This window comes from Cervus elaphus, chromosome 12 (genome assembly GCF_910594005.1).
Source record: "Cervus elaphus chromosome 12, mCerEla1.1, whole genome shotgun sequence".
NCBI lineage: Eukaryota > Metazoa > Chordata > Mammalia > Artiodactyla > Cervidae > Cervus > Cervus elaphus.
In genome coordinates this window covers 87,607,994-87,625,976 of record NC_057826.1, presented here as the reverse complement: position 1 = coordinate 87,625,976, position 17,983 = coordinate 87,607,994, and the positions used below count along the sequence as shown (strand labels likewise).

The 17,983-nt window shown below is 35.1% G+C and overlaps 1 protein-coding gene across 7 annotated transcripts in view; it reads right to left on the bottom strand.

Moving 5' to 3' along the window:
- Positions 1-17,983, bottom strand: part of DPP8 (dipeptidyl peptidase 8) — a 55,684-nt gene that overhangs the window by 21,041 nt on the left and 16,660 nt on the right. For all 7 annotated transcript variants that reach the window (XM_043919889.1, XM_043919890.1, XM_043919888.1 and 4 more), the window contains 9 exons: positions 17,712-17,885; positions 15,337-15,505; positions 9,763-9,873; positions 8,251-8,379; positions 7,645-7,706; positions 5,872-5,972; positions 4,918-5,095; positions 3,867-4,026; positions 209-288 (listed from right to left, as the gene is read on the bottom strand). In XM_043919889.1, the coding sequence (XP_043775824.1) occupies positions 209-288; positions 3,867-4,026; positions 4,918-5,095; positions 5,872-5,972; positions 7,645-7,706; positions 8,251-8,379; positions 9,763-9,873; positions 15,337-15,505; positions 17,712-17,885 (1,164 nt within the window). The remainder of the gene's footprint in view (positions 1-208; positions 289-3,866; positions 4,027-4,917; positions 5,096-5,871; positions 5,973-7,644; positions 7,707-8,250; positions 8,380-9,762; positions 9,874-15,336; positions 15,506-17,711; positions 17,886-17,983) is intronic.

Genomic DNA, 17,983 nt, shown 5'->3' with positions numbered 1-17,983 from the left:
AACTAGAACACATCTAATATCAGCGTTATTAAATGGGTGAGATTTAGAATTTAAACTAAGATTCTCCCTTTCCAACAACTTGGGTTCTTTGAGGCCCTAGCAGTATTCTCAAAACACTGGGGTCATGTGAAGTTGCACTGCTGATTCTCAGTACTGCATACACACAGCTGATGTTGACTAAACATATCAGTAGAATAAAAGAACATACATTAGATCCATGCCGGCCAAGAACTTCCCATTCACCACTGGTAATTGCTATTTCCTCTTTGATAGGACACTTGAAATCACCTAAAGATAAATATAATTATAATTCAGTACTTTATATCAGACTATAAGCAAATGAAACAATGAAAAACAGTATTCTAAACTCTCTTTTTCAAAAACGGAACACTAAAAATTCAAAGTTATGTCTAGAATAACGAAAATCCTTTGGAACTAAAGAGAGGTGGTAGCTGCCCAACACCGAATGTACTAAATGCCACCGTTCACTCTAAATGTTCCCTTTAAAAAGGTTAATGTCATGTGAATTTCACCTCAACATAAAGTCTACAGTTAAAAAAAATTCCAAGTTATGAGCCTTCTTAATAGTAATGGAATGATCCATATAACTAAAGTTAAAACAGCAAAATAGACTCTTACGGTAAAGACAGAAAAGAACTCAAAAGCACTTGCATTCCGAGACCTTTGGTTAGACAGACAAAAACAATCTAATGCGTCAATGAGGCATTTCTTCTAGAAATGCAACAAACTACTTAAGCCAGAGAAGTAAAATTTTAATACAACTGTTTATTATTGCAAAAAACAAAACCATATTATTGCGAAAAACAACCATAGTCAATAGCAACATGTTCCATTTATCTTTGTAAGATTCTGTCTTGGTAGATGAGGCTCTGTCAGTGGCCTAAGGAGAAGGTTAAAAAAAAAAAAAAGAAAGAAACCCCTGCTCTCTGCCTAGCTGCTGCCAGCTCTGGCTCTGAAAATGATCGCTGAGAATAGGCTAAGATGATATAGGATTTTAAGTAGGGTTCTACTCAAGTTAAAAAAATACTCATTTTCTTTTTCTTAGATACAAAAATTTAACTTAGTACTTTAAATTTTATCACCAGTTAAAATAAGTATTATTTAATGTATGACAAATGCTAATTGTTACATATTATAGCCACTTACGGAAGAAAAGAGGAGGGAAGAGGAAAACAAAATGGACATCAAGGAAAAGGACGAAGATCTGGAGAAAGAAAGTCTAAGTAAAAAGGAGGGAAATGGAAAGAGGTAGACCAGCTGAAGGGTCCAGAAGCAGACACCGAGAGGGGACAGGGGCTAGGTGTTCCGAAAAGAATGTTAGCCGAGGCGACACTGCCTCCTATTCCTCAATAGGAGTATACAATTTTAAGTTATCTTTTAATCCCTGTCCCAAGAATGTTGTTTTCGTGAATTACTATTCATAGCTCTTTGACCAGTCTTCATCATTAAACTTTCCGGAATATGTAAGTAGATTTAATGTCTAAACAACAGAGGAACAGGTAAGAGCAATTTCACACCAAGGGTAAAATTAAACTAAGGCTCTTAGGGAAGAAATCTCTATCTTGGATATACAAGATCTAGTCTGATTTAAAAAAAAAAAAAATCATGCTAAGAGAAGGAGCAAGTCATAGGGAGTATTTACCCTGCTGTCTGAAATTATAGGTCAGTGTTTCCCAAATAAGAATGATGTTAAAGGGTATGTTGAGAAAAACAAATAATCCAATTAAAAAGTCCACAAAGGATTCAAATAGACATTTCTCTAAAGAGATACAAACTGGCTAAGTAATATGATATTACTAAATACTAGGAAAATGCAAATCAAAAGCACAATGATATACCACTGCATATCCATTAGCATGGCTCTTACCAAAACCCCACCACAAAGCCAAAACCAAAACAAAACAAACAAAAAAAGAACTACACCCAGAAAACAACAAGCGTCAGCAGGGATGTAGAGAAACTGGAACTTCTGTGCACTTTCTAATAGGAATGTATTAAGGTGTATTAAGGTGCAGCTGCTATTGAAAGAGTATGGTGGTTCCTCAAAAAACTTTAAAGAATTAAAATACCAAGCAATTTCACTTCTGGATATATACCCAAAAGAATTGAAAGCAGGGTTTCAAACTGGTATTTGCCCACCCACGCTCCTTACAGCATTATTTATAACGGTCAAAAGGTAGAAGTAACCTCACTGTTAAAAGACAGATGAACAGGTAAACAAAATGTGTTTACACGTACAATGGAATGTTGCTGCTGCTGCTAAGTCACTTCAGTCATGGCCAACTCTGTGAGACCCCATAGACAGCAGCCCACCAGGCTCCACTGTCCCTGGGATTCTCTAGGCAAGAAGACCGGAGTGGGTTGCCATATCCTTCTCCAGTGCATGAAAGTGAAGACTGAAAGTGAAGTCGCTCAGTCGTGTCTGACTCTTAGCGACCCCATGGACTGCAGCCACCAGGCCCCTCCATCCATGGGATTTTCCAGGCAAGAGTACTGGAGTGGGGTGCCATTGCCTGCTCCGACAATAGAATATTATTCAGCCTTAAAAAGGCAGGACATCTGACACTTTCTACAATCCGAAAGAACCTTGAAGACACTATACTAAATGAAATAACCCAGTCATTAAAGGACACATACTGTGGGATTCCATGTATATGAGGTAGCTAGAGCAGTCAAGTTCATAAACATAGAAAGTGGCTGCGGGAGGCTGAGAGGAGGAAGGAATGAGAAGTTATTATTTACCACTAAACTGGATATTACTTATTGGCAGAATCAGTTCTGGAAGATGAAAAAAATTCTGGAGATGGATGGTGGTGACGGTTGCAGAATAGTAGGGAAATATACTTAATGCCATGAAACCACACACTTAAATTTTGTTATGCATATTTTACCACAATTTTTAAAAACTGGCTATGTTGAGTCTATTAAGTTATAAATGGCAGTAAAGCATATAACATAACATCATTAAATGTCTAGTATTCTAAAACAAACTGTATTACTAAAGTAGAAAACCATAACTCAGTCTTTTTTAAAACACAGAAGTATTCAATGCACTATTTCATTTTTTCTAGGCTTACACATTCTCCTTTCAGCCCCCGGCAGCCACTTTCTATGTTTATGAACTTGACTGCTCTAGCTACCTCATATACATGGAATCACACAGTATGTGTCCTTTAATGACTGGGTTATTTCATTTAGTACAGTGTCTTCAAGGTTCGTCTGGATTGTAGAAAAGTGTCAGATGTCCTGCCTTTTTAAGGTTGAATAATATTCCATTGTATGTGTAAACACATTTTGTTTACCCATTCATCTGTTTTACATTTCCCAGAAGGAAACCCAACACTTTAAAAAAAGAAATTAATTTCAGCTGACATAATATTTAATTTTACTTTGGAAAACAATTATATCATATGAAGAGCTATACCTATAAATCAACTTCACCGCAGGTGCAGATGGTATAAAAAAATCTACTACAGTAAATCCATGGCTGATTCATGTCAATGTATGGCAAAAACCACTACAATATTGTAAAGTAGTTAGCCTCCAACTAATAAAAATAAATGGAAAAAAAAAGTCTAGTACATACAAGTATCTAATAACTTTGTAACATTTTAAAAGTAGCTTTTTAAATCTAAAAATTACATGAGCTCACTTGAAACAAAAAGTATATTCAAGGCAAAAACAGAAAGCAAAAATAAGTAATACCCAAATATTACCCAATATTCATAGTTTATTATGTATCCTTCAAAAACTTTGTCCTATGCTTATAAAGTACACAAAAGAGACTTTACATTGCCCTGACCCTCCCACCTTCTGCCTTTTTTTAATAGAAAATAACTTCTTACTTGGGGCAGGCAGCCCACCACTGGATCGTTTATATTTGCTCTCCTTTAAAATGGATGTGACTTTATATAAATGACGGAAACCTGTTTTGCATTCAGAGGCAAAAATAAATTCAATTTCATCTTCATGACTTTGGGGAAAAACATGAAAGATGTCATGGATCTGTAAAATAAATAGATTAATTTACTATATACATTAATGAGAATACTACACAAACAATTTGACTAAGCCAGAGAGAAAGAAGAATTACTTGATAAACATTTTCTGAAATGTAAGTAACTTGTCAGATTACGAGGTATGGTATATGTACTATTACAGATTTTGCCTGGGCCTTTCATATTTTTATCCTACTTTAGTCAAAGACGTCATCTACTGAGAAATAAATGTTTCCAAATGGAGAAAAATGAAAAATAGAACCAAAAGCTGTTTCTTATTCACCATCTCTGCAATTCTTTGAAAAATGGCATGAAGTTTATTTAATGATATAAATCTTATTACAAGAATTATGACGAAAAAAATGTTTTTCTACTTTTCTTTTCCAGAGAGAAATATTCTAACAATTCAAGGGAAAACAGATGTTATCTGTTAGGTGAATCACATGAAGCCTATATGCAGCCAGAGAGTGAACTGGCTTTATTTATTTTGTATCTTGTGTAAGTTTTTTCCATTAAACTGGAAAATGAAAAATTCAATCCCAAACTGGTATATTTTGGGATAGTTTACCAACTTAAAAGAGAAAGTCTTTTCTAGTCAGGATTCTCGTGGTCCTCTCAGAGGCACTGGAGAGGTTGTGTTTTGAATATCTGATGTGTCCAGAAACAAGGGCAATTCTGCATCCAGGGAGATGTCATTGCAATGGCATCGACCTTTTATCCACAAACCGTTCCCCATTTTGGAACCAACATTCCAGTTTGAAATGTTCAAACTAAGCAAATAACATTCAAAATTACTGTGAACTTAAAAAATTCCTTTTGATAGTTTGCTATCAAGCTTCATTTACTTTAACATTCTGAGAAAATATTTAAACCAAGTATTACAAGAAAACATGTATACATTTATCCAGATGTCTGTTGTTTCTTCATAGATAATCAGTGGTGTCACAGAGTCAGGCACTGACTCGATGAATCTCTGTCTTTCCATGGCATCATCTTCTACTGGGATAAATAATTCAGGTGAGATCAACACTATCTGTAGGCGAGTTTGAGAGCGATCTAGTAGGATGGCCCACGCACTATTTAAATAAACAAAAGAAAAGCACAGAATAAAGCTCACTTTCAGAAAATGAATATTCCACTAATCTTTCCCCTAGCACCCATCAGTTATTTCTGTAACCACAGTGACAGTATTGCTTTAGTATATGTTAAATTATCACTTACAAACAGCTAATGAAAAGTATTAGTTCATTCTACACTTATTTTTTTAAATTTATTTTTAATTGAAGGATAATTAAAATATAGTGTTGGTTTCTGCCTTACATCAACATGGATCAGCCATAGGTATACATATTGCACTTATTTTTTTAAAGTTAAGCTTGAGTAGAGGTTTTAAAAGTAGTTTTCTTTAAATTTCCAAAATCACAGATGGCCTTTGAAATTATTTTCTCCCTTTAATGCCAACAAATGCCAGCCCCATGAAAACTCTTTTGTCCACATCAGACACAGGAAATACATGTAATCATCTTCACATGAGGCTGTACAAATATTTCTGCTTAAATTATACAATTAAAAAAATATATATATACTTACATATGAGCCTGAAAGTCCTACTTTAACCACAAATAACACTGTGAAACTGTCACTGGCTAAGTGAGAGACAGAAATAAAATGCAATGCACCTATGCTTATGGGATTACAAGTGCACTTAGTTCAGGAAAAATTCTTTGTGCAGAACTAACTACATGGCAAATTTACATGTGAAAACAGCTCCAAAGGAAAGGAAGAGCCTAATAGCACAGACAGTTCTGGGTCCTAAATTATTTGTAAAGAAGTGACAATTTAACATACGCACTATTTTCCCTCTGGAGTCCATCCAGCTCTGGCAATATATTCAACTCCTTCAAACAGAATCTCAAAAGGCTGAATTAGTTCCTTATCTATGACATCTATAATCTATTAAAAAAGAAAAAAGGAATCTAGTTATAGAAGACTGATACTGGGCTACTTAAAGCACTATCTTTAACAGCGTGACACTTGTTCAGTCTTAGGTACACAGGATATAGCAAAACCAGCAGTAAGTCATGGGTTACCTTTATTGGTGTTCTTTATGTCTAAGAAAGTTCTAACTAAAAGAATCAGCATAGTCTAAAAGTTTTTTTCCATTAGTTTATACTAATAGAACTCTTGATTGTAACTGGTAAAATCAGATTTTAATCACTTTATAGACTCTAGTATCTAAGAAAAATAGTAGTCTCTAGTTCCTTACATTTTAGTTTAAAATACTATATGTATAATACATTAGTGAAATGATCTTGAGTAAGCAAACTTTTTTCCCTAAATAGTCTGGCTAACACACTTTAAAATATACATTTCTAAAAATGAACAAAAGGATCTGAATAGATTGCTCTCCAAAGAAGATATACAAATGGCCAATAAGCACACGAAAAGATGCTCAATAACATTAATCATTAGAAAAATGTAAATCAAAACCACAATAAGATGCAACTTCAAATCCCCTAAGATGCCTATAAGACAAATAATAACCAGAGTTGATGAAGATGTGGATAAGCTGGAAACCTCATACACTGCTGGTGGAAATATAAAATAGTGCAGCCACTGCAAAAACCATTTGGAAGTTCCTCAAAAGGTTAAAACACAGAATTATAATATGACCCAACAATTTCACTCCTAGGTATCTAACCAAGAGAAATGAAAATGTATGACCGTACAAAAACTTGTACATCCACATTATTGGTAGCATTACGTTTAGAAACCAAAATCTGGAAGAACCCAAATGTCTAAAACTGATGAGTGGATAAATAAAATGTGGTATATATCCACACAATAGAGTATTTTTAGGTGATAAAAAGTAATGAAGTGCTGTTACTTGGTGCCACAGGATTAGTGCTTGAAAACAAGATGTTAAGTGAAAGAACAGACTAGATACTGTATGATTCCATTTATATGAAATGTCCAGAACAGGTAAATCCATAGACAGAAAATAGATTAGCAGCTGCCTATGGCTGGGGGCATGGAGAGGTTTGGGGGTGATGACTAAGGAATGTGAATTTCCTTTAGGAGTAAGGAAAATGTTCTAAAATTGACTGTGGTGATAGCTGCACAAATCTTGAGAATATACTAAAAGCCATTTTAAACTTTAAATGAGTGAATTATATTGTATGTGAATTATACTTCAATAAAGCTGTTTTTAAAAAGTCTAGCAGAGAAGTTTTTTTTAATTATGTGTACATTAAGCTTATAGGCATCTGACTATGGAAAGCAGCAGCATAAAAACATGAGGGATAATTAATCTAAGACAGACAACTATTCAACACAGAGGATAACTCATCAGTCAATAACCACTATTTAAGAAATACTGATCTGGAGAATTAACATAGGCAAAGAGGAAAAACTACTGGAAAGGAGTGGTAAATATGCATCTCCCCATATTCCTAACTTGGGAACCAGTAAGAAAGTTTTCAAAGTAGAAAATGAGGTCAACCTGAAATCATGATCTACAGATGTCTCAGCAAGTTCCACAAGTCCAAAATATAAGAAAGCACATCTACAATCTCTGTTGACGGACAAAATGACACAAAAAGTTAACTCAGCATTTTATACTTACCCTTCCTTCAGCATCAATCAGTATTTCTGACATCTTAAAAGTGACTTTTGGATTTGCTGTGCCTTTAGGAAGAGATATAAACAAACAGTAATATAAAGCTATTCAAACTAATTTTACCAGATGAATCCTTTTTAGTCAAATAAGGAATATTGCATTTAGTCAGGGCTTTATTACATAAAAAACTCAAAATTCTATCCCAAATTCATAATTTTCAATATGACTATAAAAGAAGGTGCCAAAAAACATCAGGAGTCAGTAGGTAATGAAGGGGAATCCTACATCATTTCACAACTGAAATGCTATAAATAGCAATATGGGGAAAAAATGGCTAATTTATTAAGAACATAATCCCTTAAAAATCTTTTATTTTGTAGCAAAGATACTTCTTTATCCGTTCCTTGAAATAATCAGTTTTGTGCACTTCCCTACCTTTGAAATAATTTAAAAGGATCAGCCTATAATTTAAAAAATTTACTTCAGAGACACTTAACAATCTATCCTTCAGTCTGTAAAGGATCAATGTTAACCAAACTTTTGAACGAATGCAAAAGAATCTTGTTTGAAAAGTAGGAATGAGTGTATATAAACGTCAATGGAATGTAGTACCTGTTTTAGGATAACGGAATGAATCTGCTCTCCTTGTTTCCAACATGGGGGATGTAACATGAATAATTTCCACCTCAGATTCATCATTTTCTTCATAAAGAATTCTAAGAATTTTACTGCCACTGGGAGCTTAAAAGGAAATTAAATATTGAAAATTTGGGAGTATTATGCCAGAAAATTATCACCATTGACCATTCCCTCTAATATTCTATTTCCCATAGTAAAAAATAGTTTATGTATAAAATATACTGCCTTTCATGTATGAAAATACTACTAATCTTTGCAGTAGCAAGGTGAGTTACTGCTAATTCACTTTTATTGGTTAAAGGTTACTACTCTTGGAGATAAAAATTGAAGATCATCACACACACATACACACACACATAAAATGGAAGAAACACACTTGTGAAGTATTTCAGTTCCTGCATACCTTAAAATGCATTCCTTTCAGGAATTATTACACTTACAATATTTTCTATAACAAAATAAATCCCACTTTAAAGGAGTCCAGGTTTTTTTAATGGTTTCTCTAATTCATGTCATAATCTTGTTCTAAGAACATAGTTATGGCAAAACATTTTACATCTTAAAATGTCCAAATCTAAGATATGGCTTAAATATAAATATCTTTCAGGGTCCCTTAGAGATGTGTTCAGAATGCTACGTGCAATCCATTAGTGGGTCATGAAATCTTTTAGTTGGTCATAATCAGCATTTAAAAAATAGGACAAGCAAAAAAAAAAAATGAACACATTATATATAAGATTAAGCATTGCTTCATGAAATTTGTTTTCAGTTTTATGTAGAATATATGTACAATGTATTAGGCTAGGATGTAAAGCAAATTTCTAACCAGATCACAGTCAAAAAGTTTGAAAGCTACTGCTTTAGAGAGCTGTTTCTCAGCTAGTGAAATACGTGTGAATTTACAAAGAAAAAGAAGGAATTTTTGCCTTTTTTTCCCTGATCCATTCATATACTAATTTGGCCATCTGTTCATGCAGACTCTCTAGGCAATCCTATAGTTTTACAGCAACTCCCACTAAAGGGTGGTATTTTGTATTTTGCTACCAATGTTGCCACCAACCAGCTTCTAGATGAAAAACTGGCAGGACTTCCATGGTGGTCCAGTGGTTGAGACTCTGTGCTTCCAAGGCAGGGGGCATAGGTTCGATCCCTGATTGAGGAAGATCCCATATGATCCCATATGCTGCATGGTGCAGCCAAAAAATTAAAAATGGGGAAAAAAAAAAATTAAAAAAAGAAAGGAAAAAAAAGAAAAACTGGCAAGGAGAGTTGAAGGACCTGGGGCACTGAACCATAATACAACTAATTGTTTTTTATGAGAATTCATTATGGTGATATACAGCCTGAATATTCACAGCAACTACTGGTAAGATCCAACCTTCATCATTTAAGAATCTACTATTCAGAATTAAGAATCTGTGCAGTTAACTGGTAGCTGAACCTCATAATACTTTAACTGACTTATAGTATATTGAACCCTCTTACTTGTTTCAGCTTCTGGACACCACCAATAACCAGAGTATCTATCAAATTCTTCTTGAAGAACAAAGGTAGCAACTCCGGCTGATCTGGGATCCTCCTCCATGTTGGCTAGCTCTAGACAAACATAAAGGCAAAATTTTCACAGAAGTTCTCATCTCTTCACAGGTACAAAGCAGAATGATCCATTTATTTTGAAAGGCAGCTATAGTACCATGGTGAACTGTGAAGCCAAATGGACTTCAAATCTGGATTCCATCATCCACCAAATGACTGATCCTAGGCAAATCACCCGATCACATTCTGTTGCAGTGTCCCATTTGTAAATGGGAATAAGACCCTACCTTATATGGTTGTTATAAGGATTAAATGAGCTATTTTACATAAAGTACTTACAACAAAGCCTAAACCAAAATGTCAGTTTTTATCTTCCCATTTAGCTAGGACCCTGGCGAAAAGAATACATGTCTTTGCAGGGTCACGGCGACATGTACTCTCCTAACCCTATCAAGACATAGAATATTTCCATTCTCTTGTCCCTTCCCAGTCAATGTCCATTCCTACCTCAGATGCACCACCGATCTGATTTCTATCACCAAAGGTTAGTCTTACATATTCCAGACTTTCATGTAAGTGAAATCATACAGACATACTTTATGTTTGTTACTGAATGATAATCCATTGTATATCACAATTCTTTTATCCATTCATCTGTTATTGGACATCTGAACAGCTTCTAGTTGCTATTATGAATCAAGATGCTAAAATCATTCTTTTATTTTTCTGATATTAGTCACATTTATTGGGGTGTTCACAGAATTCAAGTTATCTCTCCATCTCAAAAACTTTGGTGCAAGTAAATATATTCTTGTAGTTTCTACGAAACCTGATCTTACATACAAAACAGAAGTTTGATACATCAGTTTTAGCTAAGAATTTTATTTTCAATTCTGAAACTCACATTTGCTCAGAAAAAATTTATCTGAAGCAAACTATTTATTTTAAAATGTCATTTATCAATTTACAAAAATATAAGATTTTAGTCTAATCTTATTTGATGTTTAAAGTTTACTGTGCAGAAAAGGTTTTTGTGTTTTTCCCTGAGATTTCTGATTTTCATTCAAGTTTTCTGATCAGTCAGGACACTGACAGAAGTTTGAATTATCCCGATGGAAACTCTGATATACAATGATAGGTTAAATACTTATACGTCTTCTGATATTTATTATATTCATAGGTTTCATCCAATTCTAACAGTTAGCTAAGCTATGTGCATTTAGCCAACAGACCAAAATCTCTAAGAGCTCAACAGAAATCATTCTTGTATAAAAATCTTTGTGAACATGTGTTTTCATTTCTTTGAATAAAAACCTAGGCGTGGAATGCTTGGGTAGTGTGATAATTTTATGTTTAAATTTATAAGAAACTGCCACATAAGTTTTTCAAAGTATCTGTATTATTTTATACACTTACCAGCAATGTATGAAAATTCTTCTCCAATATTTGGTGTTCTAATGGGTGTATAGTGATATTTCACAGTGATTTTAATTTTATAGGTAAGTTTCAATGTATTATTTTTTCTTATCTATATTTTCTATATATTGCCTGAAAAGAATGTGTAATATGAACCAATTGCCACTTACCAAAAAATTTTGAGAAGGAAATGGCAAAAGAGTTGGATATCACTAGTGACTAAACAACAAATATTGGTTTCTATACACATATGTAAAAGAAAAGAAATTGGCACTCTTAACACAAATAAACTACTATATATAAAATATTAGATAACCCAAAAGGTCTTACTGTAAATCACAGGGAACTCTACTCAATATTGTGTAATAATCTAAATGGGAAAATCATTTGAAAAAGAATAGATATAACCGAATCACTGCAATACACCTAAAACTAACACAACACTGTAAATCAACTATAATATAAAATAAAAATCAAGTTAGAAAACAACAACAAAATTTTGAGTCCAGAAGTGTTCAAAACACAGAATCTGGGGAATTCTTTTCATGTTTATATATCAACACACAATTATGTCATATCTCCACAGCAGGGTAATCAAATACCTTGTAATCAAATACACTAATATTCTTGCAGCAAATTTAGGAATAGGCAAACTAAGTAGGACTAAGACTATAAATATCCTCAGGTCAGTTCAGGTCACATCTTGCCACCAAAGAAGTTTTAGCACCAACTTAATCAAAACTAAGCTCCGTTTTCAGGGTTTCTGAATTTTGTAATTAAAGATGTAGCCATCAGTGCTCAGTTTTCTTGGATCGGTCAACGACTCCCAAGTTATACCTCCCATTCTGTTTTATATTTTGTTCTCCTGTAGATGTGAGAATACATATCACTCATTTATATCTCTCTATCACTTATTACAGGCATCTCTGGTGATGACCTCAATTACTAAGATTAATTAGATGAATAAATGGTATCACCTTGTTCTCCCAATAAGATATGTCCTTTGAGAGTAAAGGTCGGTATTACATTAAGTCTCTCTCTTACACAAGGTGGAGAATAAGCAAATGCACATGCTGAGCAACTAATAAACCCATGCAAAACAAGACTTTCACTTGGAAACTTACTGTGATAAGAGAAATAAAAGTGATGATGCTTACTCTCTACCTACTTTTCTAAGTAAACAAATTAAACAGTACTTACTGTGTTTCAGACCCTGTCTAAAACACTTCGCAAATATTAAAACTTCAATAACAACCTTATGATGACATACTATTCATTTACCTTTCTAGAGATATGAAAACAAAGATAGGTTAAACAACTTACTCAAAGGAACAGAAGTAAAAAACAGTAGATGAGACTCAAATCTAGATACTCCAGTTCTAGACTGTATTTTTAACTACTACACTAACCCTGAAAATAAACAACATACCTACATGCACAGAAAAGAAATGAATAAAAACAGTATTACAGCGGGCTTCCCTGGTGGCTCAGTGGTAAAGAATCTGCCTGCCAATGCAGGAGACACAAGCTCAATCCCCGGTCTGGGAAGATCCCACACGCCACGGAGCAGCTAAGTCTGCGCACCACAACTACTGAGTCTGCTCTAGAGCCCGTGAGCCCCAAATACGAGCCCGCGTGCCCGCAGCCCTTGCTCTGCAACAGAAGAGCCTCCACACTAAGCAGCCTCCACACGGCACTCGCCGCAACCAGAGAAAAGCCTCCGCAGCAACCAAGACCCAGCACAGCCAGACAGAAATAAAATTGTCACAAAGGAAAACGTCACACAAGAGAATCACTTCACAGATTGATAGAATAAATTCCAACACACACACACAACCAGCACACACACACATCAAGCAGGATTTCAGTGGTTTCTACTTTAAATTCTGCCAATTTTCACAATAATCCTTTATGGAAAACAATTCTACCAAAAGAAAGAATATACAGACTAAAAACATGCCTTATTTCTAAAGTCACTGTCAAAGCAGTCCCAGCCTCAAGCACAATAACTAGTACATAGTCAGTCTCTAACGTTTGTTGAAACCATGAACAAATGGCTAGGATTTGCATCCCAGATTTACTAACTATTAACCTAAACTTTGCTTTGCCAGTGGTAGCTGTCCTGATTTCCTGACTCCAGATGAAGACTCACTAAACACCAAAATATGGACATTTTACTTAAAAATTTCCCTACTCCACCCCCTTTTCTCTATTCTACACTCTAGTTTTAGGTTGTTAAGACCTGGGTATTTACAGTATTTACACTAGTTAAGCTTTGCCCTGTCTCTAGATGTGCACTTCTCAAATATAACTTTTACAAAGTATTCAGAACAATTTATCTACAATATGACTCTGACCACACTATACAACTGCTAAAAACTTTTTCCAGTGAACCCCCCATCATGATTGAAGGCCATATTCATTTACATAAGAAATAGTCCACCCTTCTCCTTGCCCGTATGTGCCAGCTTCACCTTCCTCTGTATCTGGACTCATACCTCATGCTTTGGGAGCCTAAGCCTGCTTCTAATCCATACAGACTGTGGTGCCTTCTGCATCAAGGCCTTTCCAGGCTGCCCCCTTGCCTGGAGTGTGCTGGCTAATGTACAGTCACTATCTGAGAGCAGTTCAAGTCTCATCTCTCCAGGTAACCTTCTGGGACCACTACCCTTGCTTGTACTCTTTTAACGCCCAATGCTTGCTGCTTATCATTCTGTTTTGCTCTCTCTCTATAAAGTTTCCTTTAGGGCCAGGACTATGTCTTATTCAATTCTGTATTCTTAGTTCCTGCCACATTGTCTGGCACACAGGAACTTGATATATCTTTGTTGACTGACAATGGTTAGAACAGATTTCTTGACTTCTAATTCAGTGCTTTTTTAAATCAGTGTAAGTTGTTCGGGAAAAGGCTTCTTCTATAACACTGACTATCCTAATGATGAAAAAACTGTTGCCAATACATTATGATGTTCTAAAATAATTTACTAAGGAAGATGCCCATGCCCAATAAATCAGTTTCGTGACCATCAAATTATGGGAAAGTTGGACAATAAATTTTTAGAGCGACTGTCCTTCACCATGGAGCTTAACCGTAAGGTCTGTTTCCATGTTAAAAAAAAATACACCATTTCCATTCTTTCATTTATATAAAAGCTTCAGAGGAAAAAGGAAAAAATCCACATCATTTCTGTGCTTTTAGTGAAAGTGGCTCAGTCATGTCTGACTCTTCGTGACCCCATGGACAATACAGCCCAAGGAATTCTCTAGGCCAGAATAGTGGAATAGGTAGCCTTTCCCTTCTCCAGGGGATCAGCCTAACCCAGGGATCGAACCCAGGTCTCCTGCATTGCAGGAGGATTCTTTACCAGCTGAGCCACAAGGGAAGCCCTTTTAGTAGTGCTTAGCATGATTAATGTCACTTCAATAAAAATTAAATATTTCCACAACATAGAAAGGTTTATTTTTCCAATAACTAAGCAGGCTCTCCAAAAAGGGACAATAAATTTTTAAGTAGTTCTTACAGTGTGTATTGAGTTTTTGTTTGTTTTCCTAAAAACAAGACTTTTTAAATTAAATTTTATTTCAATCAGAGAAGTGCTACTGTTGTGCTGTCCGAAAATAACCACTGAAACAAGCCAGCATTACAATGCTTCTTTTTGTTTCTGTTATTTCATTTTTGGTGGTGGTAGAGGTAGTTCTTTCTTTTCCCCCATTGGAAATTTTATGTAATCTAATGTTCTCAGAAACTTGTATTCTTTTTGTTGTTTAAGCTTCACTATCACCTTTTCTAAGGGTTACTGAGGTATAGTTGATATTAAAAGTGCATGCATTGAATATATACTTGATTATTTTGGACATGTGAAGACACCTATAATATCAGCAAAATCAAGACATTAAACATAGCCATCAACTTCAAAAAAAACAAGTAGCATTATATAGGTGATACATACAAGTTTATAAAAAAAGTTGTATTTCTTTTTTAATTTTAAAGATTTAAATTTAAAATATAAAGATCACCCAGCATGCTTTGATTTCAAAATGTAAGCAAAAGCAAATTAAATTTTAAAAACACTTTTCAGGAAAACTGATTTGAAGAACCTGAATTACCGTTGTGCACGTAAGTGAGCCTCCTTTCTTCTCTCGTCACAATGTTTGATATCCAAATATCACTGCTGTGTATAAAAGCGATCCAGTCCGGATCAGCTGGGCATAGTTTTGGATCCATCCGAATGTTGGGACAACTAGTCTCCACTAAATTGGGCCGTAAGGGTTGTTGCTAGAAAAGTAAACAACATTTAAAGGCAAGTATCAGGGTTACACGTATGTATTTACATACATATAATACTGGGTGTTTACCAGCACCTTTCCTATAAAATGAATAATAATCCCAAAGTATAATATCAACTAGGATAACTCCTCTCCAGAAAACTGTACTTAACTTATATGCCTTAACTTATAAGAAATGAATCATTTTTTTCCTATGAATTAATAAGCTAAGCATAACAGGAACGGAAATAAAGACAATATAACAGCACCTCATAAATTTTGTTGACCAGACCTGTTAAATAGAGTAATTATCATTTGTTGTATACTTTTATTAAACTTATATGCCTATTTCACTTATTAAATGTTTCCATTTAATTTTATCAGTATAAAATAATTTGTTCATAAAATTGTAATGAAAGCTAGAAGCATCACAATTCTATCAGAAGAATAGTTCTAATATCAAATGAAAAACTGCCAGGAATAAAATCAAAATTTAAAACTATTTAGGGGGTACTCTTTTGCCCCCTTCTGATGCCTGTGTCAGAAGCTTTCTCTATCTCCTTTATACTTTAATAAAACTTTATTACACAAAAGCTCTGAGCGATCCAGCCTGGTCTCTGGCCCCGGATTGAATTCATCTCCTCCGGAGGCCAAGAATCCCGCATCTCATCGTTCAGTAACAACCTTTCACCTTGGGGGCTCGTCCGGGATCCTTCAGGACAAGATGGGCCTGATAATCTATGTGAGCCTACTTCTGCTGACTCCAGAAATCCTGAGTCTGCCGTTTGATCCTCAAGACAACGCCTTCCTGTCCTGGGCTCACTCCTATGGTGCATTCCACAATCGGTCTAACTGCTGGGTCTGCGGAGCACTCCCCTCTTCATCAGTGGAAGGCGTCCCATGGTGGACATCTCCACTTCAAGGAAAGGACTTTCTCCAAGTCTGCAAATACCTTCAACAATCGCATGTGATGCCTCTTCTTAAACTGATGACATCTAACAACCTTAAGATGGACTGATGTAACTATGGACATAATGTGACTTTTCATTTTGATTTTAACTTGGTTTAATGACTATTTTGCCTTACATCTGTAACTGTATAATGGGGTTTTCTAACCGTCTAAAAGCTTTTTATTTACAGATAGTTGTCCGAGCTCCTATGAGTGCCACAGCCTCCTCCAACTATTACTTGGAGCCCCTGGATCAGACATCCTCACTATGAGGATTAGGAGAATATGTTGCCTCACCAATTTAGGGACAACGCCCCTTGTCAGCTCGGAAGCAGTTATGGAATGAGAACGCCCCTTTTCCCTAGGCAACATAATTCTCCTAAAAGAAAAGGGGGGAATGAGAGAGTCATTTCCTAGGCAGGCTGATAAGAAGTCTAGGGGTCCCCAAGGAGAGAGAGGTCTGGGATATTCAAGGAGGAAGAAAGGACAAACTTTTTTACTTTTTTTCCTCTACATTCCTTAGGATTATATAACAATAATGTATCCTGCCTGAGGACAGTCTTTGGATTAAACCCTCTGGCTAATTCTGTTATCTTAAAATGTAAATTATGGGAGTAGGTCTGGTCTTTACAAGGATGTATCCTGCCTGAGGACAATCTTTGGATTAAACCTTCTAGCCAACTCTGTTATCTTAAAATGTAAATTATGGGAGTGGGTCTGGTGAGGTCTTTGCAACCTCCAGACATTCTTTGGATTCATTGGAGAGTATATAACTCCATTGCTAACACTAGCAAAGGGGTCCTCTTTTGCCCCCTTCTGATGCCTATGTCAGAAGCTTTCTCTATCTCCTTTATACTTTAATAAAACTTTATTACACAAAAAATTAAAAAAATAAATAAAAAAATAAATAAAACTATTTATTGGGATGAATTAAGCTTTTAGAAGAACCAAAAAGGGATTGTCTTGTGATACCATCATCTTTGAAAATCCAACTTAGCAATTACAGAAAAAATGGCACACGGATTCCCTTTACTAACTCTTCCTACATAACAAGTGTTTTCAGTATTTTAAAAATTATATAACTAATGTCACTGAAAAATTATTAGCTAAAACTTGGAAATTAATACCCATATTTCCTATTTTCTTTACTACTAAGTTAGTGGTAAATAACTGGTAAGCAGAACTTTTTAGTTTAACTATCTTTCTGATTTGGACACAAATAATTTTAAGACACCTAACAGTTTATCAAGTAGTAAAATCAACTTACAGTAAATCCTTGTGGCCCTCCATCTTTTACATGGTAAATTCCACTACCAGCTTGAAATAGAAATGTTCCACTTCCTTGGTGATAATCATAAGAAGCAATTCCAACTGTTCCAATGCGTTTTCTTTCCCGTAATAGTTCTTCTTCTCGAGAATACATTCCATAGTCCAGTGTTGCCTAATGCAGAAAGAGAGAGGTCTCCTATTCCGGTTTTCTGAAAGCGGGCTTTTTGCTTTTATTAATAGCACTGAAATTCTAGCATCTACAGTATTACT